The 19,217-nt window shown below is 49.7% G+C and overlaps 2 protein-coding genes across 2 annotated transcripts; one reads left to right on the forward strand and one right to left on the reverse strand.

The window, feature by feature from the left end:
- Positions 1–3,928: 3,928 nt before the first annotated feature.
- LOC120689754 (probable methyltransferase PMT21) lies at positions 3,929–7,226 on the reverse strand. The gene is made up of 4 exons (XM_039972154.1): positions 6,749–7,226; positions 4,931–6,522; positions 4,712–4,789; positions 3,929–4,559 (listed from the first exon to the last, which is right to left on the reverse strand). Exons 2-4 carry the CDS (start codon positions 6,478–6,480, stop codon positions 4,349–4,351), a joined length of 1,839 nt encoding a protein of 612 aa, XP_039828088.1. The 5' UTR covers positions 6,481–6,522; positions 6,749–7,226; the 3' UTR covers positions 3,929–4,348.
- Positions 7,227–16,017: 8,791 nt separating this feature from the next.
- LOC120693534 lies at positions 16,018–19,172 on the forward strand. Its single transcript, XM_039976987.1, has 4 exons — positions 16,018–16,315; positions 17,503–17,663; positions 17,776–18,054; positions 18,324–19,172. The coding sequence occupies exons 2-4, from the start codon at positions 17,520–17,522 to the stop codon at positions 18,978–18,980; spliced, it is 1,080 nt and encodes a 359-aa protein (XP_039832921.1). The 5' UTR covers positions 16,018–16,315; positions 17,503–17,519; the 3' UTR covers positions 18,981–19,172.
- The last annotated feature ends 45 nt before the right edge of the window (positions 19,173–19,217 follow it).

The raw sequence follows: 19,217 nt of genomic DNA on the forward strand, positions 1-19,217 counted from the left end.
TGCTGCTGCTGTTGCTGCCGAGGGGAGGCACCTCCCGGCGGTGGTGGTGGCGGCGCGGCTACTCCGTAGGTCCCGCGAGAGCCGGGGGCCCGGGAGCTACCCTGGCCCACGTCCTCAGCGGTCCTCTGACGCTTTGCGGCTGGCTCCAAAACTGGGGTCCCGTCGCCGCGGTGCAACCATCGCCGGTTTGCTTCCTCCGACGATGCGCCGAAGCTATTCCGGGCCTGGCTGGGACCGCTCGCGGCGGAGCTACCAGCCATGGCCTGCTTGCCCTTGGCAGTAGGGCCTGACCCCGCGGCGCTCGGCACGGCCTGTTTGGAGCACCAAGGATCCGGATCCCACGGTCCGAGTCACCTCCAATTTGGCGCGCTGCTAGCCCACCGTTGTCGAGGGTCGGCAGAGTGGCCAGCACCGCAGTCCTCAGGCGTGAGTCCTCGCAGAGAGGAACGACACCCTGAGGAAGGATCAGGTGCTCCAGGACGAAGATCTCCCCCCATCACCGCCCGCACCAGGACCTCCAGGGCTTCTTGGATCAGATCGCTGTCCTCCCCGCGGTGGGTCCTGTTGCAGTCTTGGGGCCCGGTGAAGTTCCAGGCAGGACGCGGCCGCTGCTTCAGAGGGGTGATCCGGTGCTTCAGGAAGTCCCTGAGCACGTGCAACAAGGTGAGGCCGCCCTCCGCCAGCGCCCTGATCTTGCTCAGCACGGAGTCGAACTCCGACGGCAGGGACGGCTTGGCCCTCCAGGATTGGCGGTCAGAGGCGGGTCCCCGGTCGGCATGATGAGGCACTCGTTGGCTTTGGTGGTGGCGATTACCCACTCTTTGCGCCAATCCTCCCACTTCCCGCCAGTGAGCCCGGGGATGTAGGGCGTCCGCAAGTCGCTCCTCGTCTGGAAGTAGTACGCCCCCACTTCATCCTTGCCCTTCCCGGACTTCATCAGGACGAAGAAGTGGCGGAAGAGGATGATGCAGGGCCGCACCCCCACGAACATCTCGCACAAGTAGATGAAGATTGACGTCAGGAGGATGGAGTGGGGCGTGAGATGCTGGAGCTGGAGGCCGAAATCCTCCAGCAGCAGCAGAAAGAACGAGGAGATCGGCAGCCCCAAGCCGGTGGAAATGTGCGAGATAAATAGCACAGATTCCCCGGCGCGCAGATCGCCGAGGGGAACAGAGCCTGCTCGAATCCCCCAGGCGGTCTCCTGTGAACTCCACCCAAGCAGGCAGCGCACCGTGTTCAGCACCTCCTCGGTTTGGAAACGACGGGGATGAACGAGGGACGCCATCTTGCTATGGAGGCGAGGAACAATCTATGCAGAAGAGCAAGGGGCGAGGAGGCTCCAAGGCAAAGGGGGCAAAGGTTTGGAAGGAAGAAGGCGAATGCGGAAAAGTAACCGCGGTATGCGGTTAGTCCCTTTATGAAGCCTGACCCAACCGGCGCACCCCGGAACCGTTGCTGGAATCTAAGCGATGCTCACACCTGGTGTTAACTGCCCAGTCCTTGACAAGGGGGCCTAGGCCCGCCTGTCAGGGAGGGCGGGTAACAAACAAAGGTGTGAAAAGGAGGGATCTGAACCGTCGCCCGCGCGCGAAGCGAAGCGGAAGCTGAGCAGACGTGCGCGCATAAAGCGCTGGCATGACCAGGCTTTTCGGGAACTGCGCTGGTGGTAAATATCCCATTTACTCCGGCCGCAACAATGCCGAGCGTCGCTCGCGTGACTAGGTGTACCACTGTATGTGGGGACCACGAGTCAGTAAGCCGTTGCGATGTGATGAAGCAGAGAAAAAACCCGATGGATGGTCAAAGCTGGACAAGACTCCTGTAGTATGCATAGTCTAACGCTAGAGGCTTCAAGTTATGCAGAGCCAAATCACAGTAGTGGCCCCACCTGCGGGTTCGTCACCTCTCCCGAGATGGGCCCGGGGGCTACTGTCGGTACCCTGTACCAGGGATACCCACTCCTACTGCAGCAAACCAGGACTCGCGTAGTCATCCGTAACTACGCCATGAGGGGCGGAGCAGCCGGGCCCCACGGGTAAGGCTCTTACCACACCGGGCCAACGGCCCCGGACCCGCTCCCCGCTCTGGGACGGGTCCGGTGACGCCACGTGTCCCTGAGGAGGGAAAGCTCCGAGCCAACAGCCGAGGGCGCAGACCCCCCATAGGAGTCCGGGACCTCCCCGCGTCCCTCCGGACCTCCCACACGCGTAGAACCAGCATACCGCCGGGGCGGGGTCCGGGGGCGCCACGTGTCCCGCAGGCGCGGGCGCGAGTCTTCCGCTGGAAGACTCGCCCACCCACCGCATTCAATGCGGATGGTTAAGGCGTGCTCTGCCGCCGCGGCACGCGGGACAGCCTTTGTCAGGCCTCACTGTAGACCGCATATTATCGAGGTACACAGTGCAGCCGCATACGCCGCATCCGCGCAGAGCATGTCTGCCGCATTAAATGGATACGACGGCACGGCACCTTTTCATCATACCGCCTACGCCACAAGCTACACGGCCCGTTCAGCTACGCGACAGGCAACGCCGCAAGCTACCCCCTGGCGCCGTTTCGACAAGACAGGGCATGGCTATGCCGGATGGAAGATTCCCACGGACAAGGCAAGGAAATCCTGGAATAAGATCTCCGTCGCCTGCAACATCATAATGCTCTGTATAGTATGTTATTTTATATACTATATCGTTGGGCCCACCTGTCAGAGACCCAACGGCCATGTACGCGCCTCCCTTGAGATATAAAAGGGAGGCGCTCGCTGCATACTAGGGATTCTCAGACTCTCTCGAGACTCAGCACTAGACACGCCAAGACTCTCAACCTCTTGAGAGCGCAAGCAATACAACACACAGTGGACGTAGGGTATTACGCTCCGGCGGCCCGAACCACTCTAAACCTGCTGCGTTCATCGTGTTCTTCCTCTGAGATTGGGCTAATCCTAGCTAACCCCCGAGTACTCACCCTCTGGGTTTAGGCGGGTGCACTACGCCACCCGGCTGTGGGTTTGCACACCACCACAAGATGGTTTATGCAAATAATAGATTATGGTTAATACATATATATAATCTGGAGCTAAAATAATAGAAGTAAGGATTTACTTTAGTCGTTTTTTCTACAAAATAACCACCAGCCAAATGTCTTGCATGTCTAGGTATGTGGGCTAAGTTATACCCACTGGTCGGGTAAGTCTTGCTGAGTATTAGTTGCTCAGGGTTTGTTGTTACCCTATTTCAGGTTTAGGAGCTAACTAGGCTTCACATCGGTGGGCTCGATGTGACGCCTTGTCTTCACGTCTCTGTAGTTCTCGACTTATTTAGTTCGTTTTATTTATTCTCTAGTAAAAATGTTCTGTAAGTTAGATTCTCTTCCACTGCTATTGTTTATTATGTGCATTTTAAATTTGAAGCTGTTTTGTAAAAGCCTTAATATTATTTATTGTTTTTTTAATATTTTATCATGCTTCATGCTGGTACCTTCTGCGCTCGCCTTCGTGCGAGACTTCTGATGTGTTTCGATCGGCCTGTGGGTTGGAAACAATCTGTCAAGTTACACTTAATTAAGCTAATGCGCAAAATGATGGCGATTATGCTTAATTAAACATTTTAACTCGGCGGGTCTGTCACAAGTCTCCACTACACAACCAAATCATTTCTCGCTACTGTGATGAATTTAAGCGATAACTTGCACTGCAGCAAGCAAGATGGCAATATGGCATTATGCAGTGGGGATATCTTCTAGGAGTTGTGGTCTGTGAATGGAAGGAAAGCAGGATTCTTGCCAAACTGTAAGCCAATAGACACTCTACATTATATTCAGGTTCAATTCCTTTGCTTTCTGTTTCTAGGGAATTTCTTTCTCAACTATATAATGCAATGCCAAGCAGATAGCAACACTCAACCGAATGTCGCTTTAGGGAAAGAATGGCACATGAGTAGTATCTTGCTCCATAAATGTTTAAATAAATATGGCACTCTATTACAATGACAGCACCAAGCTATATGTTGTACAAATGAACACATGTAGTGTGGACTGTGGAGTAACTTACAGTTGCTCTTGGTATCAACCACCCACCCCTAACTGTTCGTACAAAAAAGAATTAACTGTGTGATTAATGGCAAATAGTACTAACTTTTGGATCCTATACGGAGGTTTACTCTTATTTATCTTAACTGTGAACATTCTTGTACATCAGAGTGTTCATGTTTCATGTGTACCAGATGGTGAAGCGCCTTTGCCTAGGTGGCTGAGGTCACAGCACATTTGAGCCGTATACCATTGACTGGATCAACAAATCATCCATCCAGGTTAAGGATTCTTTCTTTTTATACTTGGATCAAACAATTCCCTCTCACTGCTTTCCTGCCCAAAGCTTCTTCTGGCAGATTAGGATCTTGTCCTTGTCAGTCTTGTTTTCAGGGTTACGCCTCTCACAGCTCCATCTCATTCCTTTGGCAATGGCTGCTACAGAATCCAGGAAGTAGGTGCTCTCCCTGATTATCCCATAACCCGTGGGGCGAAGGATGCGGTCCATCTCAAGAAGTACAAACTTCATCTCGCACCTGCAATTAGTGATGTTATCAAGTAGTAAGTTTTTTTTGGCACCTCTATGATTAAAAAGTTGTATTTTTTCCCTTTTTGAAATCTGAATTCATGTCTGACCAAGATGCAAAAGGACAACTACCATAGAGTTGATTTGAGACAGCTTGTTTACCTGTGAGACTCTTCAGTGAAGAGGCCATCAAGATGCAAAAGATCATAGGTGCGTGGGTATGTCGAGAATGCCTCACACCTGCATGATATGAATTATACATTTTGATCAGAATCGTAAGGCAGTTTATAAGACAGGTATCGAGTACTGTAACTGCTAAATGGAAAGTTAAAAAGAAGGTAAGGTTAAAGGTAAGTGCCTAGTAGTGCTATTGCTATTTACCAGTCGTGGTTGACGCCGATGAGGCCTCTGTCGTAGACGACGCCGAGCGAGTTGGGCCCGTAAGAGGAGACGACGTTCATGACCCAGACGGGGTCCTTGATGATGCTGGCCGCGAATCCTCCATAGACCGTGTTCATGTCCATGACGTTCCTGATCTTGTCGGTCCCGAGCGCTGGCAGCAGCGTTTTGTAGTGCTTGGCCCTGAGCTTCCACTTGGCATCGTCCTGCTTGAAGGCGCCGGCGCTGCTGCCGGGGACGACGTTGATGCGCTCCGGCGCGACGGTGAGGCGCTGCGGCCACTTGGGCGTGGCGTTGAGCCCCAGCTTCTTGTACCTCGCGCTGGGGGCGGTGACGCAGGGCCGCATGGGCACGTACCAGGCGGCGTCCGGGTCGACGCTGTCGTCGCACTTGGCCGGCGTGGTGATGGGCGTGAGCTTGTCGTAGCAGGCGGTGGCGTCGGGCGACTTCTGCCAGACGGCGATGTCGCCCTTGATGTTGTAGAGCTTGAAGCACATGGCGGCGAGCATCTTCTTGAGGCGGTCGAGGTCGGCCTTCTGCGCCTGCGCGGTGGTGTTCCAGCCGTGCCAGCGGTTCTCGTAGTTGATGGGCGGGCCGGAGAGCACCCAGAAGCCGCCGGGGCGGAGGACGCGGTGGATCTCGAGGAGGTAGAGGCCGCCGAACTCGGTCCAGGGGATGAGGCAGCGCGAGCAGTGCGCCATGTCGAAGGCCGCCGACGGGAAGGGCAGGCGCTGCGTGGAGATGATGCCGAGGATGGCCGGGATGCCGCGCTCGAGCGCGAACTGCACCTGCGCCTCGTGGTTGTCCCGCGGCGCGAGGGAGACGGTGAGGATGCCGCGGGCGAGCAGGTCGCCGCCCCAGCTGGCGACGCCGCAGCCGGTGTCGAGCGCGGTGCGGACGGTGCCGTCGCGCATCCCCGGGATGAGCGCCCGCATGGCGTCGACGTAGGCGCCGACGCCGTTGGGGAACATGGTGCCGCCGCCGGGGAAGCGGAAGCGGTCGCCGTCCTTGGCGAGCCAGTGCTGGTTGGACTTCTGGCTGTTGATCCAGTCGTAGGGGACGTTGCGGTACCAGCACTGGTCCTTGCTCTTGGGCCAGCGGATGGGCGGCTTGTACCCCTTGGGCGGCGGGACGAGGCACTGCTGCCGCTCCGGCGGCGGCGGGCAGTGGCGCTCCATGAAGCTGAGGCGGTAGTTGCCGTAGCGCCGCCAGAGCCTAGGGTCGGTGCAGGGGGTGTAGTCCTGGAAGTCGGCGGGGCACTCGGGGAACGACACCGCCGCGAGCGCCGTGGCCGTGGTGGACGGTGCTGGCTGGACCAGGGCGGAGGATTGCTGGGTGGCGGTGGTGCCGAGGGCGAGGAGAGTCGGCGCCGGCTGGATGGAATCGAGGAGGCTGCGGCCCGTGCTGTAGACGCCGCCGAGGTAGAAGGAGAAGGCGCAGAGCACGATGACGAGGAGCGCCACCGGCACCGCCCTGCCCCCCGCGCCGGCGCCGCCCGCCCTCTCGGGCTTGTCCTCCTTGCTGTACTTCATGGCGCCTCCCTGGCGAAGGAACCCAGCCCAGCCGAGCCCGACCTATAACAACAAGAGGAGGAGGAGGAAGCAGAGGAGCCGCGTCAGCCGCCGGCCCATGTAACCGAGGCGGAGAAAAAAGCGGGGAACATCCGGCGCACTACGCGAGATCCAATCCGATCCAAGCAGAAGGAGCTGCGCGCAAAGCAATCTTAAATTCCGTGAGACCAGGCGGCAGGCGACCGAGGGAGGATCCGGCCGTGCCGACGACCGTGCTCGCTCTGCTTACCTTGGAGCGCGAGCTGCTCGAGTGGAGTGGGAGTGAGCTGGTAGCTGGAGCTCCGTGGGTGGGCACCGACGGGCACGCGGCAGGGAGCCGGGGATCTGGCGGTATATATTGTTACACTAGTCCACTAGCAGCGGCCAGCGGGTGGATGTCGACCGGCGCCGCCGTACCCCCAGATCTTGTCGCTCTTGCGTTGTTTTCGTTCGCAAAGGAGGACGGGACGACGACGGGGGTGCTGCGCTGGCAGCGCGCGGCGCGATGCGATGCGATCAGATGGAATAAATCTGGGGGTGCAGTGGCGCTGGCGCCGCGACGGTGCGAGCGGACAGCGGAGTGGAGGGAGGGCGGCGCGTCGAGGTCGCCGTCCCTCGTTGTTCCTGGTTCAGGACTTCAGGTCCAGGGCGGAGGAGGGAGGGAACGGCCGAACGGGAGAGCAGCAACAAACCTAGCGAAAAGACGGGGAGGGATCGGAGGTAGGGAGGGGGGAGGGTATAACTGATGATGGCGGGATTCGGTGCGGAGCGGAGAGAGGTTTTAAAGCGGAAGGAACACGTCGTCTCGTCGACGACTGGGCGCAGTGGCCACCGGCCCGACTGGACCTGCCGGACGCATCGTTTCCTGGTTGGCTGGCTGCCTGCCTGCCTGGTTCGGCGCGCGTGCACTCCTCCCACCCCAGACCCCACCACCCACGTTCCCTAGTTGCAAGTGGTGGAACGGGTTCATCGTACAGTGAAATGAAAATCGAGGGCGGTGCGCGTTTCGGTGCCGCCGGACCCTCCCGGACGGACGGCCGCGGCCCGCCCGCCCTCCCCACGCGACCTCAGGCACCGACCCGGCGGAGGTAGTATTCGTTGCTGGTGGCCACCAAACCTGCCTCCCGGACCACATCACGGGGGCAGCTAGCGCATTCACTCGCTCGCAGCTGGATCTCGACGAGCCCATCCCGCTGCCCCCCGGTGCCATCGAGCGAGACGTCCTCTTCCTCTAGTCCCCTCGCTGGCTCGCTCGACTCCAACGCCACCATGCCACTACGGTTATCTTATTGATTGTGCTGCACCCCCTTTTTCCGGTCTTCTCCATCCCTTTCCCAAATGCGTCCTCCTAGATAGGCCGCTAGTAGCCCCGGCTCCTACTACCAGTTCGGTGCCGGACTGCCAGTACGCCGGCGCTCGATCAGTGCGAGGTGCCTGCCGTGCCGTGGGTTCGGCGGACCGCACTACACTGGACTGGAGAGTGGAGACCACTCACTAGCATCTAGCGTGGGGCCCAGCCGGGGATGCGTCGATGGTTGAACAGAACGGGGCAGCAGCGAGTGCGGCAGCAACCGACGACGCGGCGACTTGCTTTGACTTTTGTTCCGATTGATCGACGGGCACATGCATGAGTGAACAACGAGTATAGTTAAAAAAATAAAGAGCAAAACACGTTGGGAAAGAAAATATGGGAGACTTGGAGATATATATCCTATCCTTGTATTGTACTGATTGAGAATGAATGCGGGATATAATGGAACTCTGATCCAGAGCACCCGCTGCCCGATCGATCTCAATCGTGCAATGCCAACTTGGAGAATTGGAGATATCCTATTAGATTTGTACTCCCTTCGTTTCAAATTATAGATCATTCTAAAAATTTTGGAGGGTCAAACCATCTTAAAGTTTGACCAAAATTATAAAAAAAACACCAAAATTTATGACATCAAATAGGAATACTATGAAAATATAGCTAACAAAGAATCTAATGATATTTAATTGGTATCATAAATGTTATTATCTTGTTATATAAATTTGGTCAAACTTGAAAAACTTTAACTCTTCAAGATTCTTGGAATGACTTATAATTTGAAAAGAGGGAGTACAACATAATAAATATTAATCAGGAAAGCTAAATCATGCCTAGGTATTCTATCCACTCTCTTTTGAAAGCTGAGGTTGGAACTATTTTTCCTTAATCTAAAAATTTCTATCCACTCTCACACCTGTTTTTCTATCCTCTCTCCATCCCCGGCGAGGTTAGGGTCAGGGGTTGGGGTTTGAGCTCCACAGTGGCGGATCTAAAATTTGGATTTAGGGGGGACTCATTTTACTTTTCTTCTTCCTTTTCTCGTCTCTTTTTCTTCTTCTTTCTCATTTTCATCTTCCTCCTTTTTGATTCATGGTTGAAAAATGTAGGGGGGCGGGGGGTGCTACATGGGCTGAATGCAAGTAGGGGGGGAGGCTGGAGGCGACATCCATTGCCGGGCCTAGAGGGAAGGCCCTGGGTGGTAGACCGGCTCGTCGAAGGTTGCGGGCACGGGGGCGATGAGGCCAGCGGCAGTGGCGCTGCCAGTTGGGTGGTGGAGGAGGTTGGTTGGGCTAAGGCGACGATGACCATATGGCAGGGAGGCAAGCTGAGGAGCGCGCGGGTGCGGGAGGGTCAGGGCATGGCAGGGGCGGCAAGGCCGGAAGGGGTAGGCAGAGGAGCTGTAGGCGTTGGAGGGTCTTGCCGGAGCCTTGCGCTGGTGGCGAGATCCTCCCACACATGTTGCTGGGGGAGGCGGGATGACGGTGGGGGCAGTGGCACGGGAGGAGCAAGGAAGAAGGTTGAGGGAGAAGAAGATGAATAGTGAAAGGAGATCCACCTTCAAATCTTAATCCAATGGTGAAAAAATTCGGGTGTGTGGAAGAAAAAATAATCAGGTATGATATAGACAGCTATTAAATTTGTAGTGACTCGTAATATTACTACGTACTCCATCCATTCCAAAAATGTAGATTTTCTTAGCAAATCTAGATACGTAGTATGTATAGTATATATCTAGATATAGTGTGTGTATATATTTAGGTGCATATGAGGTCTTGTTTGGTTTCCATTCTAGATTCTAGAACACACCTCCTGAGAAGGGAATCTCACATGCATGGAATACTAATGGTCTGTATAGATCACTTTGGATTTTGGATTTTTGGATTTTTGGAAGAGAATCTTCAACATTTGAAGTATTAAATGTAGACTAATCACAAAACTAATTATAGATCTCGTCTGTAAACTACGAGACGAATTTAATAAGCCTAATTAATCCATCATTAGCACATGTTTACTGCAGCTTTACCGTAGCAATTTAATGTCTAATCACGCCCTAATTAGGCTCATTAGATTCGTCTCGCGATTTACAGTCTATTTGTGTAATGCGATTTATTTTTCGACTATGTTTAATACACCATGCAGACGATTCACAAAAATTTTGCATTTTAGTTTTTTGGATCTAAACAGGGCCTAAATGAAGTCTATTTGCAAAAAAATTTCAGGGATAGATGTAATTAATTGATGATTGGCTACAGTTATACTACAGTAACCATCAGTGGCGGAGCTAGGGGGCTGGCAGGGGCCATCCCCCCCAGAAAATAAAATCTATGCATAGTTAATAATTATTTGATAAATTTATATCAAACTTTGGTGAAAATCAATGAAAAGTTAAAAGGAAGACTGATTTTCTTTAAAAGAATAGACTATTTTGTTCTTAAATTTTTTAGTTGAAGTTAATTTGATCCTAAACTTTCAGAATTACCGTTTCAACCCTCAACCTTTCTCGTATAGCTCAATTTAATCTGGAAGAATCGCATGTCATATCAGCATACAATGGGTTTCTATTTTTAGCAACAATATATATTGGTTCACACATACTTACATATGACACAACAAAATTTTAACTCGTGTCTAAATAATTTTTTTCCAAAAAAGAAACTTTTGTACATGTACAATAAATATGTTTGGATCAACTCTCTTCCTTAAAATTGTACATTATTTAGTTTCATCAAGGTGAAACTTTTTATGACAATCAAATTTATAGAAATGTTGATTTTTATTAACTATAATTGACCAGATGTGACAACGCGTGCCAACATAGCATGCCACATAGGATAAAGGACTAAATTGAACCGGATAGAGAAGTTTGAGGACTGAAATGATCGTTTTGAAAGTTTGGGGACAAAGTTAAGTTTGGGATGAAAACTTTTGCTCTAAATTAAGTATTCAATATATTTGTTCGGCCCCCTTAAATTTCCGTTTCAGTTCCGCCACTAGTAACCATTCTCTAATCACGCGGTCAAATGTCTCATTAGATTTTTCAGGGTTTCTAGCGCAGGAGTTCTGGAGTTGGTTTTGTAAATTGCCTTTGTTTGACACCCCTAATTAGCGGTCAAAGTTCATTCTAGTCTATTCTAGGAAGAATCAAACAAAGCCTATATAGCAAAAGCACTGTATCTAGAAATCATAAGACATCGTACAATTTGAAATGGATGGGGTTGTAGATTTGTACAACATACTCATAATATATTTTGATAGGTTATGGCCTTCTCCATCCAATTAACTTAACAAAACAGGGTTACCTCCTTATCTATTCCATCATGTCCGTGGTAATAGCCGATCCCACTTCCTTTTTTCAGTCAGCACCTTTCAAGTCGAGCCAATCAATGCATGGCTCCAGCTTTATTTGCGCAAGCACCGTAATAAAAGAAAACTCGCTCGTACGCGCTGGTCGATCTCAGCATGCAGTTACCTAGGGCGTGATTGGTTTGCTGCTGACTCCGGCCAGGCTCGTACCAGAGAGCCAGGCTCCCAGCGGCCAGGCCGAATGCATGCAACACTCAATTGATTGGTTGACTGCTTTTGTCTAGCCTGGATGCTCAGCGATCTTGTTTGGTTCACTGCATATTGGAGTTTGTACACACGCTAAAGCTTACTTTAGTGCACTATGGACATGCACATGCATCACCAGAGCCAGGCTTTGGGGAAACGCCCATTTTTACCGCATCCCGCGAGCCAGGCTCGAGGACCTCTTTTGCACGCGACGGGCCAGGCTAGCTATCCACAGCAGGCAACCAAACAGATCCAGGTCGCACCACGGGAGCCTGGATGGGGGGTGATACAACCAACCAATCAGGCCCCTAGCGCGCGAGCGCCAGAGAGCCGGACCGTGTACCCTAGCTAGCTAGCTCTAGCTACGGTCCATTCCATGACTTGACACGATTAATCAGTTGCTTTGCATAGATGATAGATACGTACGCCGGTCGTGGGTCCATCCATCGGGCTGGCTTGTGTGTGTCTGACACAGTACTGTATGCGTACGTGACACCAACCGATGCTTTAGGCCCCCACCCCGTAAACAAAAAAACGTAAAATTTTGTGAAAGAATCTTGCTAATTTGAAGTACTAAATGAAGTCTATTTACAAAACTTTTTGTATGGATGGGCTGTAAATCGCGAGACGAATCTAATGAGCCTACTTAATTCATGATTTGCACCCGTGATGCTACAGTAACAATCCGCTAAATATTAATTAATCATGGATTAATTAGCATCATTAGATTCGTCTCGCGATTTACAACCCATCTGTGTAAAAAAAATTGTAAATAAATTTTATTTAGTACTTCAAATTAGTAAGATTCTGTCGCAAATTTTTTTTGCATTTACACAGCAGGGAACTAAACACGGCCTTAACCAATTGATCCGTGGATGCTTACGTGGATGCAAAGACACTGCACAAGCACGGGCGCGTCGCTTGATCCGTGGTTCGTTTTCCTCTTAGCACTCGATCCGTTTGTATCGTAATGCCGGGTGTGCTTTCAATGTCTTCCTCCCCAAATCAAACGGCCGTTGGCGCTATCTGTGCGTACGTCCCGATGACGCCAAGTGCGTCGTATACGTACCACGGGAAACGGGGAAAGAAGAGGACAAAAAAAAAACAGAGGAAAGCAGAGAGCTTGTGGAGACATGCATGGACGTGCATGCACGCGTGGGATGGACACCCTCCTGGTCGAGGTCGACGCCACATCCACCGTCCACGGCATGGAAGGCCATGCAAACAGTTTGATCTCTCCCGCGCGCGCTGTCGAGACAAGAGTACGCCGTCGGCCGGCGGAGTGAGCTAGGCGCTAGCGCTTGTCTGTGCACTGGGAAGGGCGGAGTGAGCGACGGCAGGGGGGGCACCGGCAAGGCAACTCACGCCACGCACCGCCGCGCCGCGCCGAGAACTAACGCGTTCCCCCACTGCAGGCCACAGCACGTGACGACCTTCGCTTGGAGGGAGGGATAGATCATAGATGCGGCCATGGCCTGGCTTGTCAGGCACTGCGCGATCGGAGCGGAGCGCTGCTGACCGCCTGCTGTGTGTGTGCGCTCCTCCTGGGTTTGGATGATGCGGAACCGATTGGCCGATCTGTCGGTGGCCCGGCCTGGAGATCTGATCGGCGCGCGCCGCTCGGTCACTCTCCGTCTCTTCATGAGCACTGTACCGGCTAAGTAGCTAGGTGAGCTGTCGCCCTCCCTCTGCTAGCTCGCTATCGCGGTCGGATCTGCCCGGCCCCTGTCTACGTAACGCTGGCTCGTATAGTTCCATTCGATGTGACCTGGCGAGCAGCATGCCTAGCTCGTAGGGTTACGTATTGTTCGCCCTAGCTAGACGAGAGTGAATGTACTATGTCATCTTGGATGCCTAATAACCATGTAATCCCTCTCCGTCATCTCAAAATCTTAATCGTTGATGTCTAATACGCAAAAAAGTCAATGGTATCTTATGAAATGAAAGTCTCTAATTCTGCCAAATCCAATGAGACCTCAAATTTGTATGCTGGTTTAATGTATAAATCATTAGATTATTTATAATGGTCAAGGATTGAAATGTTAGAATTTTGGGTTACGCAGTACGTACGCACGCACATTGCATTTTGAAATAAATGGAGCCAGGGACCAGGGTTATTATGCGAACAAATTTTTTTTTGAGTTATTATGCGAACAAACTTTTTTTTTGAGTTATTATGCGAACAAACTGATCCAACGACGGAATAAGACGTATCAAAACGACCAGCACGGCTATTGCTCGGACGGAGCAACGTAACTGCATGTTTTGGGTGACCGGCGGGCCTCCAAGACCAAGCACAATAACGCACACACACACGGCAGGCCGCGCCCTGGGCCTAATAGCTATAGATCCCAAATAATCCAAACACAAAATCCGCCGAGATTGTGACCGTTTCTTACGAGGGGGTCAGCAAAATTAGCCTGAATGATTTAAGATTAAGCACAAGAAAGAATCAGGTTATTTTTATATTTATATATCTACGAGCTACTAGTAAAAATATTTAAGGACTGAGTTGGATTTTGAATCGGTGTTAGAATCACGTTACATTACGACCAAAAATACTATGTCATCTTTTGTGTTTTAAAATAAAATATTTGTAGACTTAAACACAAGTTAGTTATTAAAGAAAAGAAGAAAAGAAAAAAAGTTACAGGAGACTGCAGGCAAGCCCTAGACCAAAGTGCCCTTCCTGTGCGCAAACTAACACAGGTTTGATCAAATAACATAAGAAAGACCGAGTTAGCAGCTAAGTACTCCCTCCATCCAGTTTTTGAACATGCCAATAGCAAATATAGCTATCATTTTTGAATATTTGAAGTTTTGAAATATAGCTATCAAAAGTGGATGGAGGGAGTAATTGAGAGACTTGTTAATTGTTAGGGGAAAATCCTCTATTATTTCATGATGATGAGGCGGATCCAGTAGTGGGGCCGGCTGAGAGGGCTCTAGCTCCCCTATTGGCTGCAACCTACATTAAAAGAGGTTACTTAGATCGTAGTTTCACATACTTTTTTTAGCCCCTATCACATTAAAAAGAATCTTACTATTTAAGAGTATTAAATAAAATTTGTTTATAAAACTTTTTTGAAAGATGTGTGCTAATTCGCGAGACGAATGCAATGAGCCTAATTAATCCATGATTTGCTATAGTGATGCTACAGTAACCATCCGCTAATTGTGGATTAATATACCTCATTAGATTTGTCTTATAGTTTAGCCCCAGAGTTCTGCAATTAGTTTTGTAATTAAACTTTATTTAATATTTCTAAATACTAAGATTTTTCTTGATGTGACATGGTCTAAAATTTAGCTCTTCGAACCAAACAACCCCTTACCAATACTAATTACGGCTTTCTCTTAGGCCGATCTCCAGAGAAATGAGAACTTTTTACTGTATATGGTCCCACATGATGGTTCAGCACGACTGGAGAATAGCATGCGTGGCAGATTCTTTTCCGAATGATTCGACTCACCACCGGAGAAGCTCTTAGTAGCATTATACGTACACTTCTCATTCCATCACGTGCCGATGCGCGCTACAAATTAAAAATCCACTGCCGCAACACATGCCAAGGGCATAATCGCATCTTGTTATATTCATATCGACATGGCCAAACATGACGCCTCTCTCATGGCAACAACACCTCCAAGTCCAGACCGATCCATGTGTCATTGGGTCTTTCTTTTTCCCAGCTCTTCCCCCTTGCATACATTAACCTACAGCAATGTTTTTACCATCCTTTTTCTATATTACTGATAAATGCACAACTAGTGCGATATAATTCTAGGGAATTACTCCACGCTCCACGCTGCCATGGCATATCCTACCTTGGTTCTTGATAAGTCGCGGGAAGGGAAACCAGGACGACTTGTGTCACTGTTATATTTCATATATATCTAATATCTTCTCTTGTGTAAATGCAACTAGAGATAAAAAGGAGTGCAAAATGATAGCCATGAGCTGATGATACATTAGTAGTCCTAGTTTTCCCTTACATTTAGAAAAGAAATGACCTAGAGAGACTCCCAAATTTAATTTTGTTTTTGATGTTTAGCCATCCGTGCCCACATGGGCCAACCTATATAACACCCTCTCGCAAAAACAAACCTCCAAACACAGGCTGGTCCATATATTTTGGGTCTTCCCAGCTCTCCTATCTTGCATACATATACATGGATAGTCCAACAACATCTATGTACCTTACAATTCGTTAAACAAATGGATATAAATCTCTACCAGCATTTTTTCATGTTGACCACCCTCTTTATTTTACCATATTTTATCTATATTTTCAACAGATGCACATTTAACGCAAAATAATTCCAGAGGAACAGTAAAGGGCGTGCACGCTTTAATGATAGCCACGGGCTAATTATGCGTTAGTCCTAATTTCCCCTTGTATACGTGGAAGAAACGAAAAAGACATGGACGGACACCGGGTTTTATTTACCTTTTGACCTTTAATCTTTGCTATGTTTTTTTAGGTTTTTGTATAGAGAAACAAAAAAATCGTGCATTTTTGAACGTGGGCCCTTGATGGTTTGATCGTGTCAACGCACGGAAGGACGGAAGGGTAGCCGCCGTCATGACTGGTGCGGTGGCGGGGCGCGTGGAAAGCGTGCTCGCCGAGCCGCAACGAAGGCGGAGGCCGGGTCACTTGGGTCAGAGTCAAAGAAGAACTGCTCCTCCACACGGCAGCCAGGGCCATGGAGGGGAGGCGACAAGGCAACGAGCCACCCAGACCCACCCACCCCTCCTCCCGCAACTACCTGCTCTCGGTCTCGGTTCGGCCTCGCCCTTGGCTCCTTTCCTCGTCTGCGTGACCCCCTCGCCTCGACCCCTCTTCTCGCCCGCGCCTGTGCTCGCCACACGCGACGCAACCGCCCCGCCCAGCAGCCCAGCCGGAAGGAGAAGAAGATCCCGCTCCGCCGCCTGCGCGTCGCTTCGAACCGGAGGTGAGCCCTCTCTCTTCGCCTTGCTGGATTTCTCCGTCTTCTTCGCGGCCCTAGGATCAGGATGTATGCGGAGGACGGATCGCTTCTTCCTTTCCTCTTCTCGTTCGATTAAAAACGGATGCTTGCAATTGCGACTCGTGTAAGGTTAAGTCAATTGTTAGAACCCTTGATGAAAGGTTCGATTCGTTCCTACGAGTATATTGAATTCCAATTGCAGCTGCAAGACGCATTTCCCACCAATTTTTATTGGCCCTTTGTCGTCGTCGCTGATCCCAACTCCTCTCATCATCAGCATCTCAATTGCAAACAATGGGCCTGGGAAGTAAATTTGGGTGGTTCTGCTCGGCATGTTAGGTCCGCATGTGCTAACTGCTGTTAGGTAGCGATGAAAACGGACGGAAACGGACGGAAAAACCTCATTTCTACTTCCGTTTCTATATTTTTTGGCGGAAACGGATCGGGTTATGCGGAAGTACGGAAACGAACCAATACGGACGTTGAGCCGGAAAGAATAATGCGATCAAATATTCTCGAGTGTACATTAACAAAATCACAAAATAATATACACGTACGAAGTTATTAGTCCAATATTCACTAGTATGTCATGTGTTAACATGTTAACATGCATACTTAGTGATTGATATGTTTTTGAACATATCAATTTTTAGACATCTTATGTAGATTAAAAACGGGATGAAAAACGGAATAAATATGGGTCAATTCCATGTAAAAACGGGATTCCTCGGAAACGGACGGAGAAACCTTATTTCTACTTCCATAAATACGGAAACGGGATCCCATAAATACGGAAACGGACGGACAAAAATAGAAAACGGAACGGGTCGGAACGGGAATATTTCCGTCCGTTTTCAACCCTACTGTTAGGTATAGGCAGGCAGGTCAACAATCAACATGTGCTCTATACAACTACTACTCAACTGATTCATTCACGTAATAGCACAAAACGAAAAGGTTCTTGTGCTTTAGGCTTGCCAGCTAACTTCGCCTGTGAAACAACTCAATGTTCGTCTTCAGAACTCAGATCATCGTAGCATACTTTTCATCTAGTCTATAGGGTTGACTTTTACACATGATGATAGGAGACGAGTGGCGGTATGATTTTTTATGGTTTCGACTCATGTAGTCTCTTTACTCAAATTGCTCTCTCAACAATTCTGCGCTTGCAGGTCGAGTTACTCTCCATATGGACTCTTTTCGAAGAGCTCTCAATGAGCCAAGTTGCTTGGAAGAAACTGTCGTCCAACAAGGGATCGAAAGATGCCCGTTCCTGAGGAACATCAATCAGCCTACAAGCTTTTCCTTCTCGTCTGTCAACTTTCCTGTTCCCGTATGTCCTTTACTTTCCTCTCCTTCTTCCATTACCATACCATGTAGTATGTTTGAAAATCACATATGTTCTGGATGCAATTTCTGAAGTGTATTGTTTGCTGCTTTTGAAGGCAAGAGGAGCCAAGGGACCAATTTTTGAAGATGGACCTAACTTTGACATGGCATTTCGAGTTTTCCATGGTAGAGATGGGGTCGTCCCACTTTCAGAAGGATCATTTCCACAGATTGAGAAGCCATTGCCCAAGCCCAGTCCTGAGTTCAACCCCCTGGCGGCCAAAGCAGCAACCATCAGCCTATCGGCATTTGGAGGCTTTTTCAGCTTTGGCGACTTCTCAAATAAGCGCAATAAGAAAAATTTCAACAAAAAGAACCCCAACAACCTCCCCCAGGTAATTCGTGCTTTCTCTTATTACTATGCTTCTTAATCTTTCTTGTCTCATGCATCACAATGTTCCAGTATTGTGCAGTCCATCTCTTTCACCACCGAAGGAAGTTATTTATTGGCAGAAGTAGACACATCTTATTTGGTGTTATGAACTTTCCTTTATAGCGAAAACACTAAAATGGGCATGAAATAAAAATGTTAACCTGATCTTTTGCAAAGGAGCATGCCATCCAAATGTTCAATTGTCTGATTTTGCTTCTCCTGGAATTTCAGAATAAAGGCCAGTCTAACAACCATGAAGCACTGAGCAACGAGTGGCTGGAAAATGGCCAATGTCCACTTGCAAAGTCATATAGAGCATTAAGTGGCGTCGTACCTCTTGTGGCAAAGATGATGACACCCCCAGCTGGTATGAAACTGAAGTGCCCGCCTGCAGTGGTTGCTGCCCGCGCAGCAATATCCCGCACAGCCTTTGCAAAGGGGCTTCGCCCTCAGCCCCTGCCAACAAAAATACTGGTGATTGCATTGCTTGGTATGGCAGCAAATGTTCCTCTCGGCATCTGGAGGGAGCACACACAGAAGTTTTCAGTGCAGTGGTTTGCTGCGGTGCATGCTGCAGTGCCTTTCATAGGGATGCTCAGGAAATCTGTGCTGATGCCAAAGAGCGCCATGGCCCTTACTATTGCTGCCTCAATATTGGGTCAGACGATCGGGTCAAGAGCTGAACGTATCAGATTAAAGAGGGTGGCTGCAGCAAGATCAGCAAGAGAGGGCCATGATACCGCCGATTGCATCAAAGCACCGATGAGTCTGAAGACTGGAAACCGCAATGTTGTTCAGTTTTGGGATCCGCTTGCCCTCAGAGTTGAGAGTACTGTGGGCACAGGTTCCCCAGCAGTTCTTGTCCCTGCCATTGGTGGTTTCAATTGATGAATGATTGGCTTCATTTCGATCGGATCAGCATTGCTGATTGTTGTATTTTTTTTCTGCTTAAAACAAATTGATTGTTGTATTCATTATTGTACCTGTGAATTCAAAAAAGAGTTAATGGTCACGTCAAATTCTTCACTCCGTTGTGGAAGGAACATTTCAGTGAATAATTTTGAGAATATTCTCATTTCAGAGTTGAGAACTGATTGCTCTCCTTGAAATCTTTCTAAAAATATG

The sequence above is a fragment of the Panicum virgatum genome, chromosome 9N, assembly GCF_016808335.1.
Source record: "Panicum virgatum strain AP13 chromosome 9N, P.virgatum_v5, whole genome shotgun sequence".
Lineage (NCBI taxonomy): Eukaryota > Viridiplantae > Streptophyta > Magnoliopsida > Poales > Poaceae > Panicum > Panicum virgatum.

Coding starts and splice junctions, on each gene's coding strand:
- LOC120693534 (XM_039976987.1), top strand. CDS start 17,520: ATGGACTCTTTTCGAAGAGCTCTCAATGAGCCAAGTTGCTTGGAAGAA. Junction 17,664..17,775: donor CTGTCAACTTTCCTGTTCCC/GTATGTCCTTTA, acceptor CTGCTTTTGAAG/GCAAGAGGAGCCAAGGGACC. Junction 18,055..18,323: donor ACCCCAACAACCTCCCCCAG/GTAATTCGTGCT, acceptor CTGGAATTTCAG/AATAAAGGCCAGTCTAACAA.
- LOC120689754 (XM_039972154.1), bottom strand. CDS start 6,480: ATGAAGTACAGCAAGGAGGACAAGCCCGAGAGGGCGGGCGGCGCCGGC. Junction 4,790..4,930: donor ATCGGCGTCAACCACGACTG/GTAAATAGCAAT, acceptor CATATCATGCAG/GTGTGAGGCATTCTCGACAT. Junction 4,560..4,711: donor TTCACTGAAGAGTCTCACAG/GTAAACAAGCTG, acceptor CACTAATTGCAG/GTGCGAGATGAAGTTTGTAC.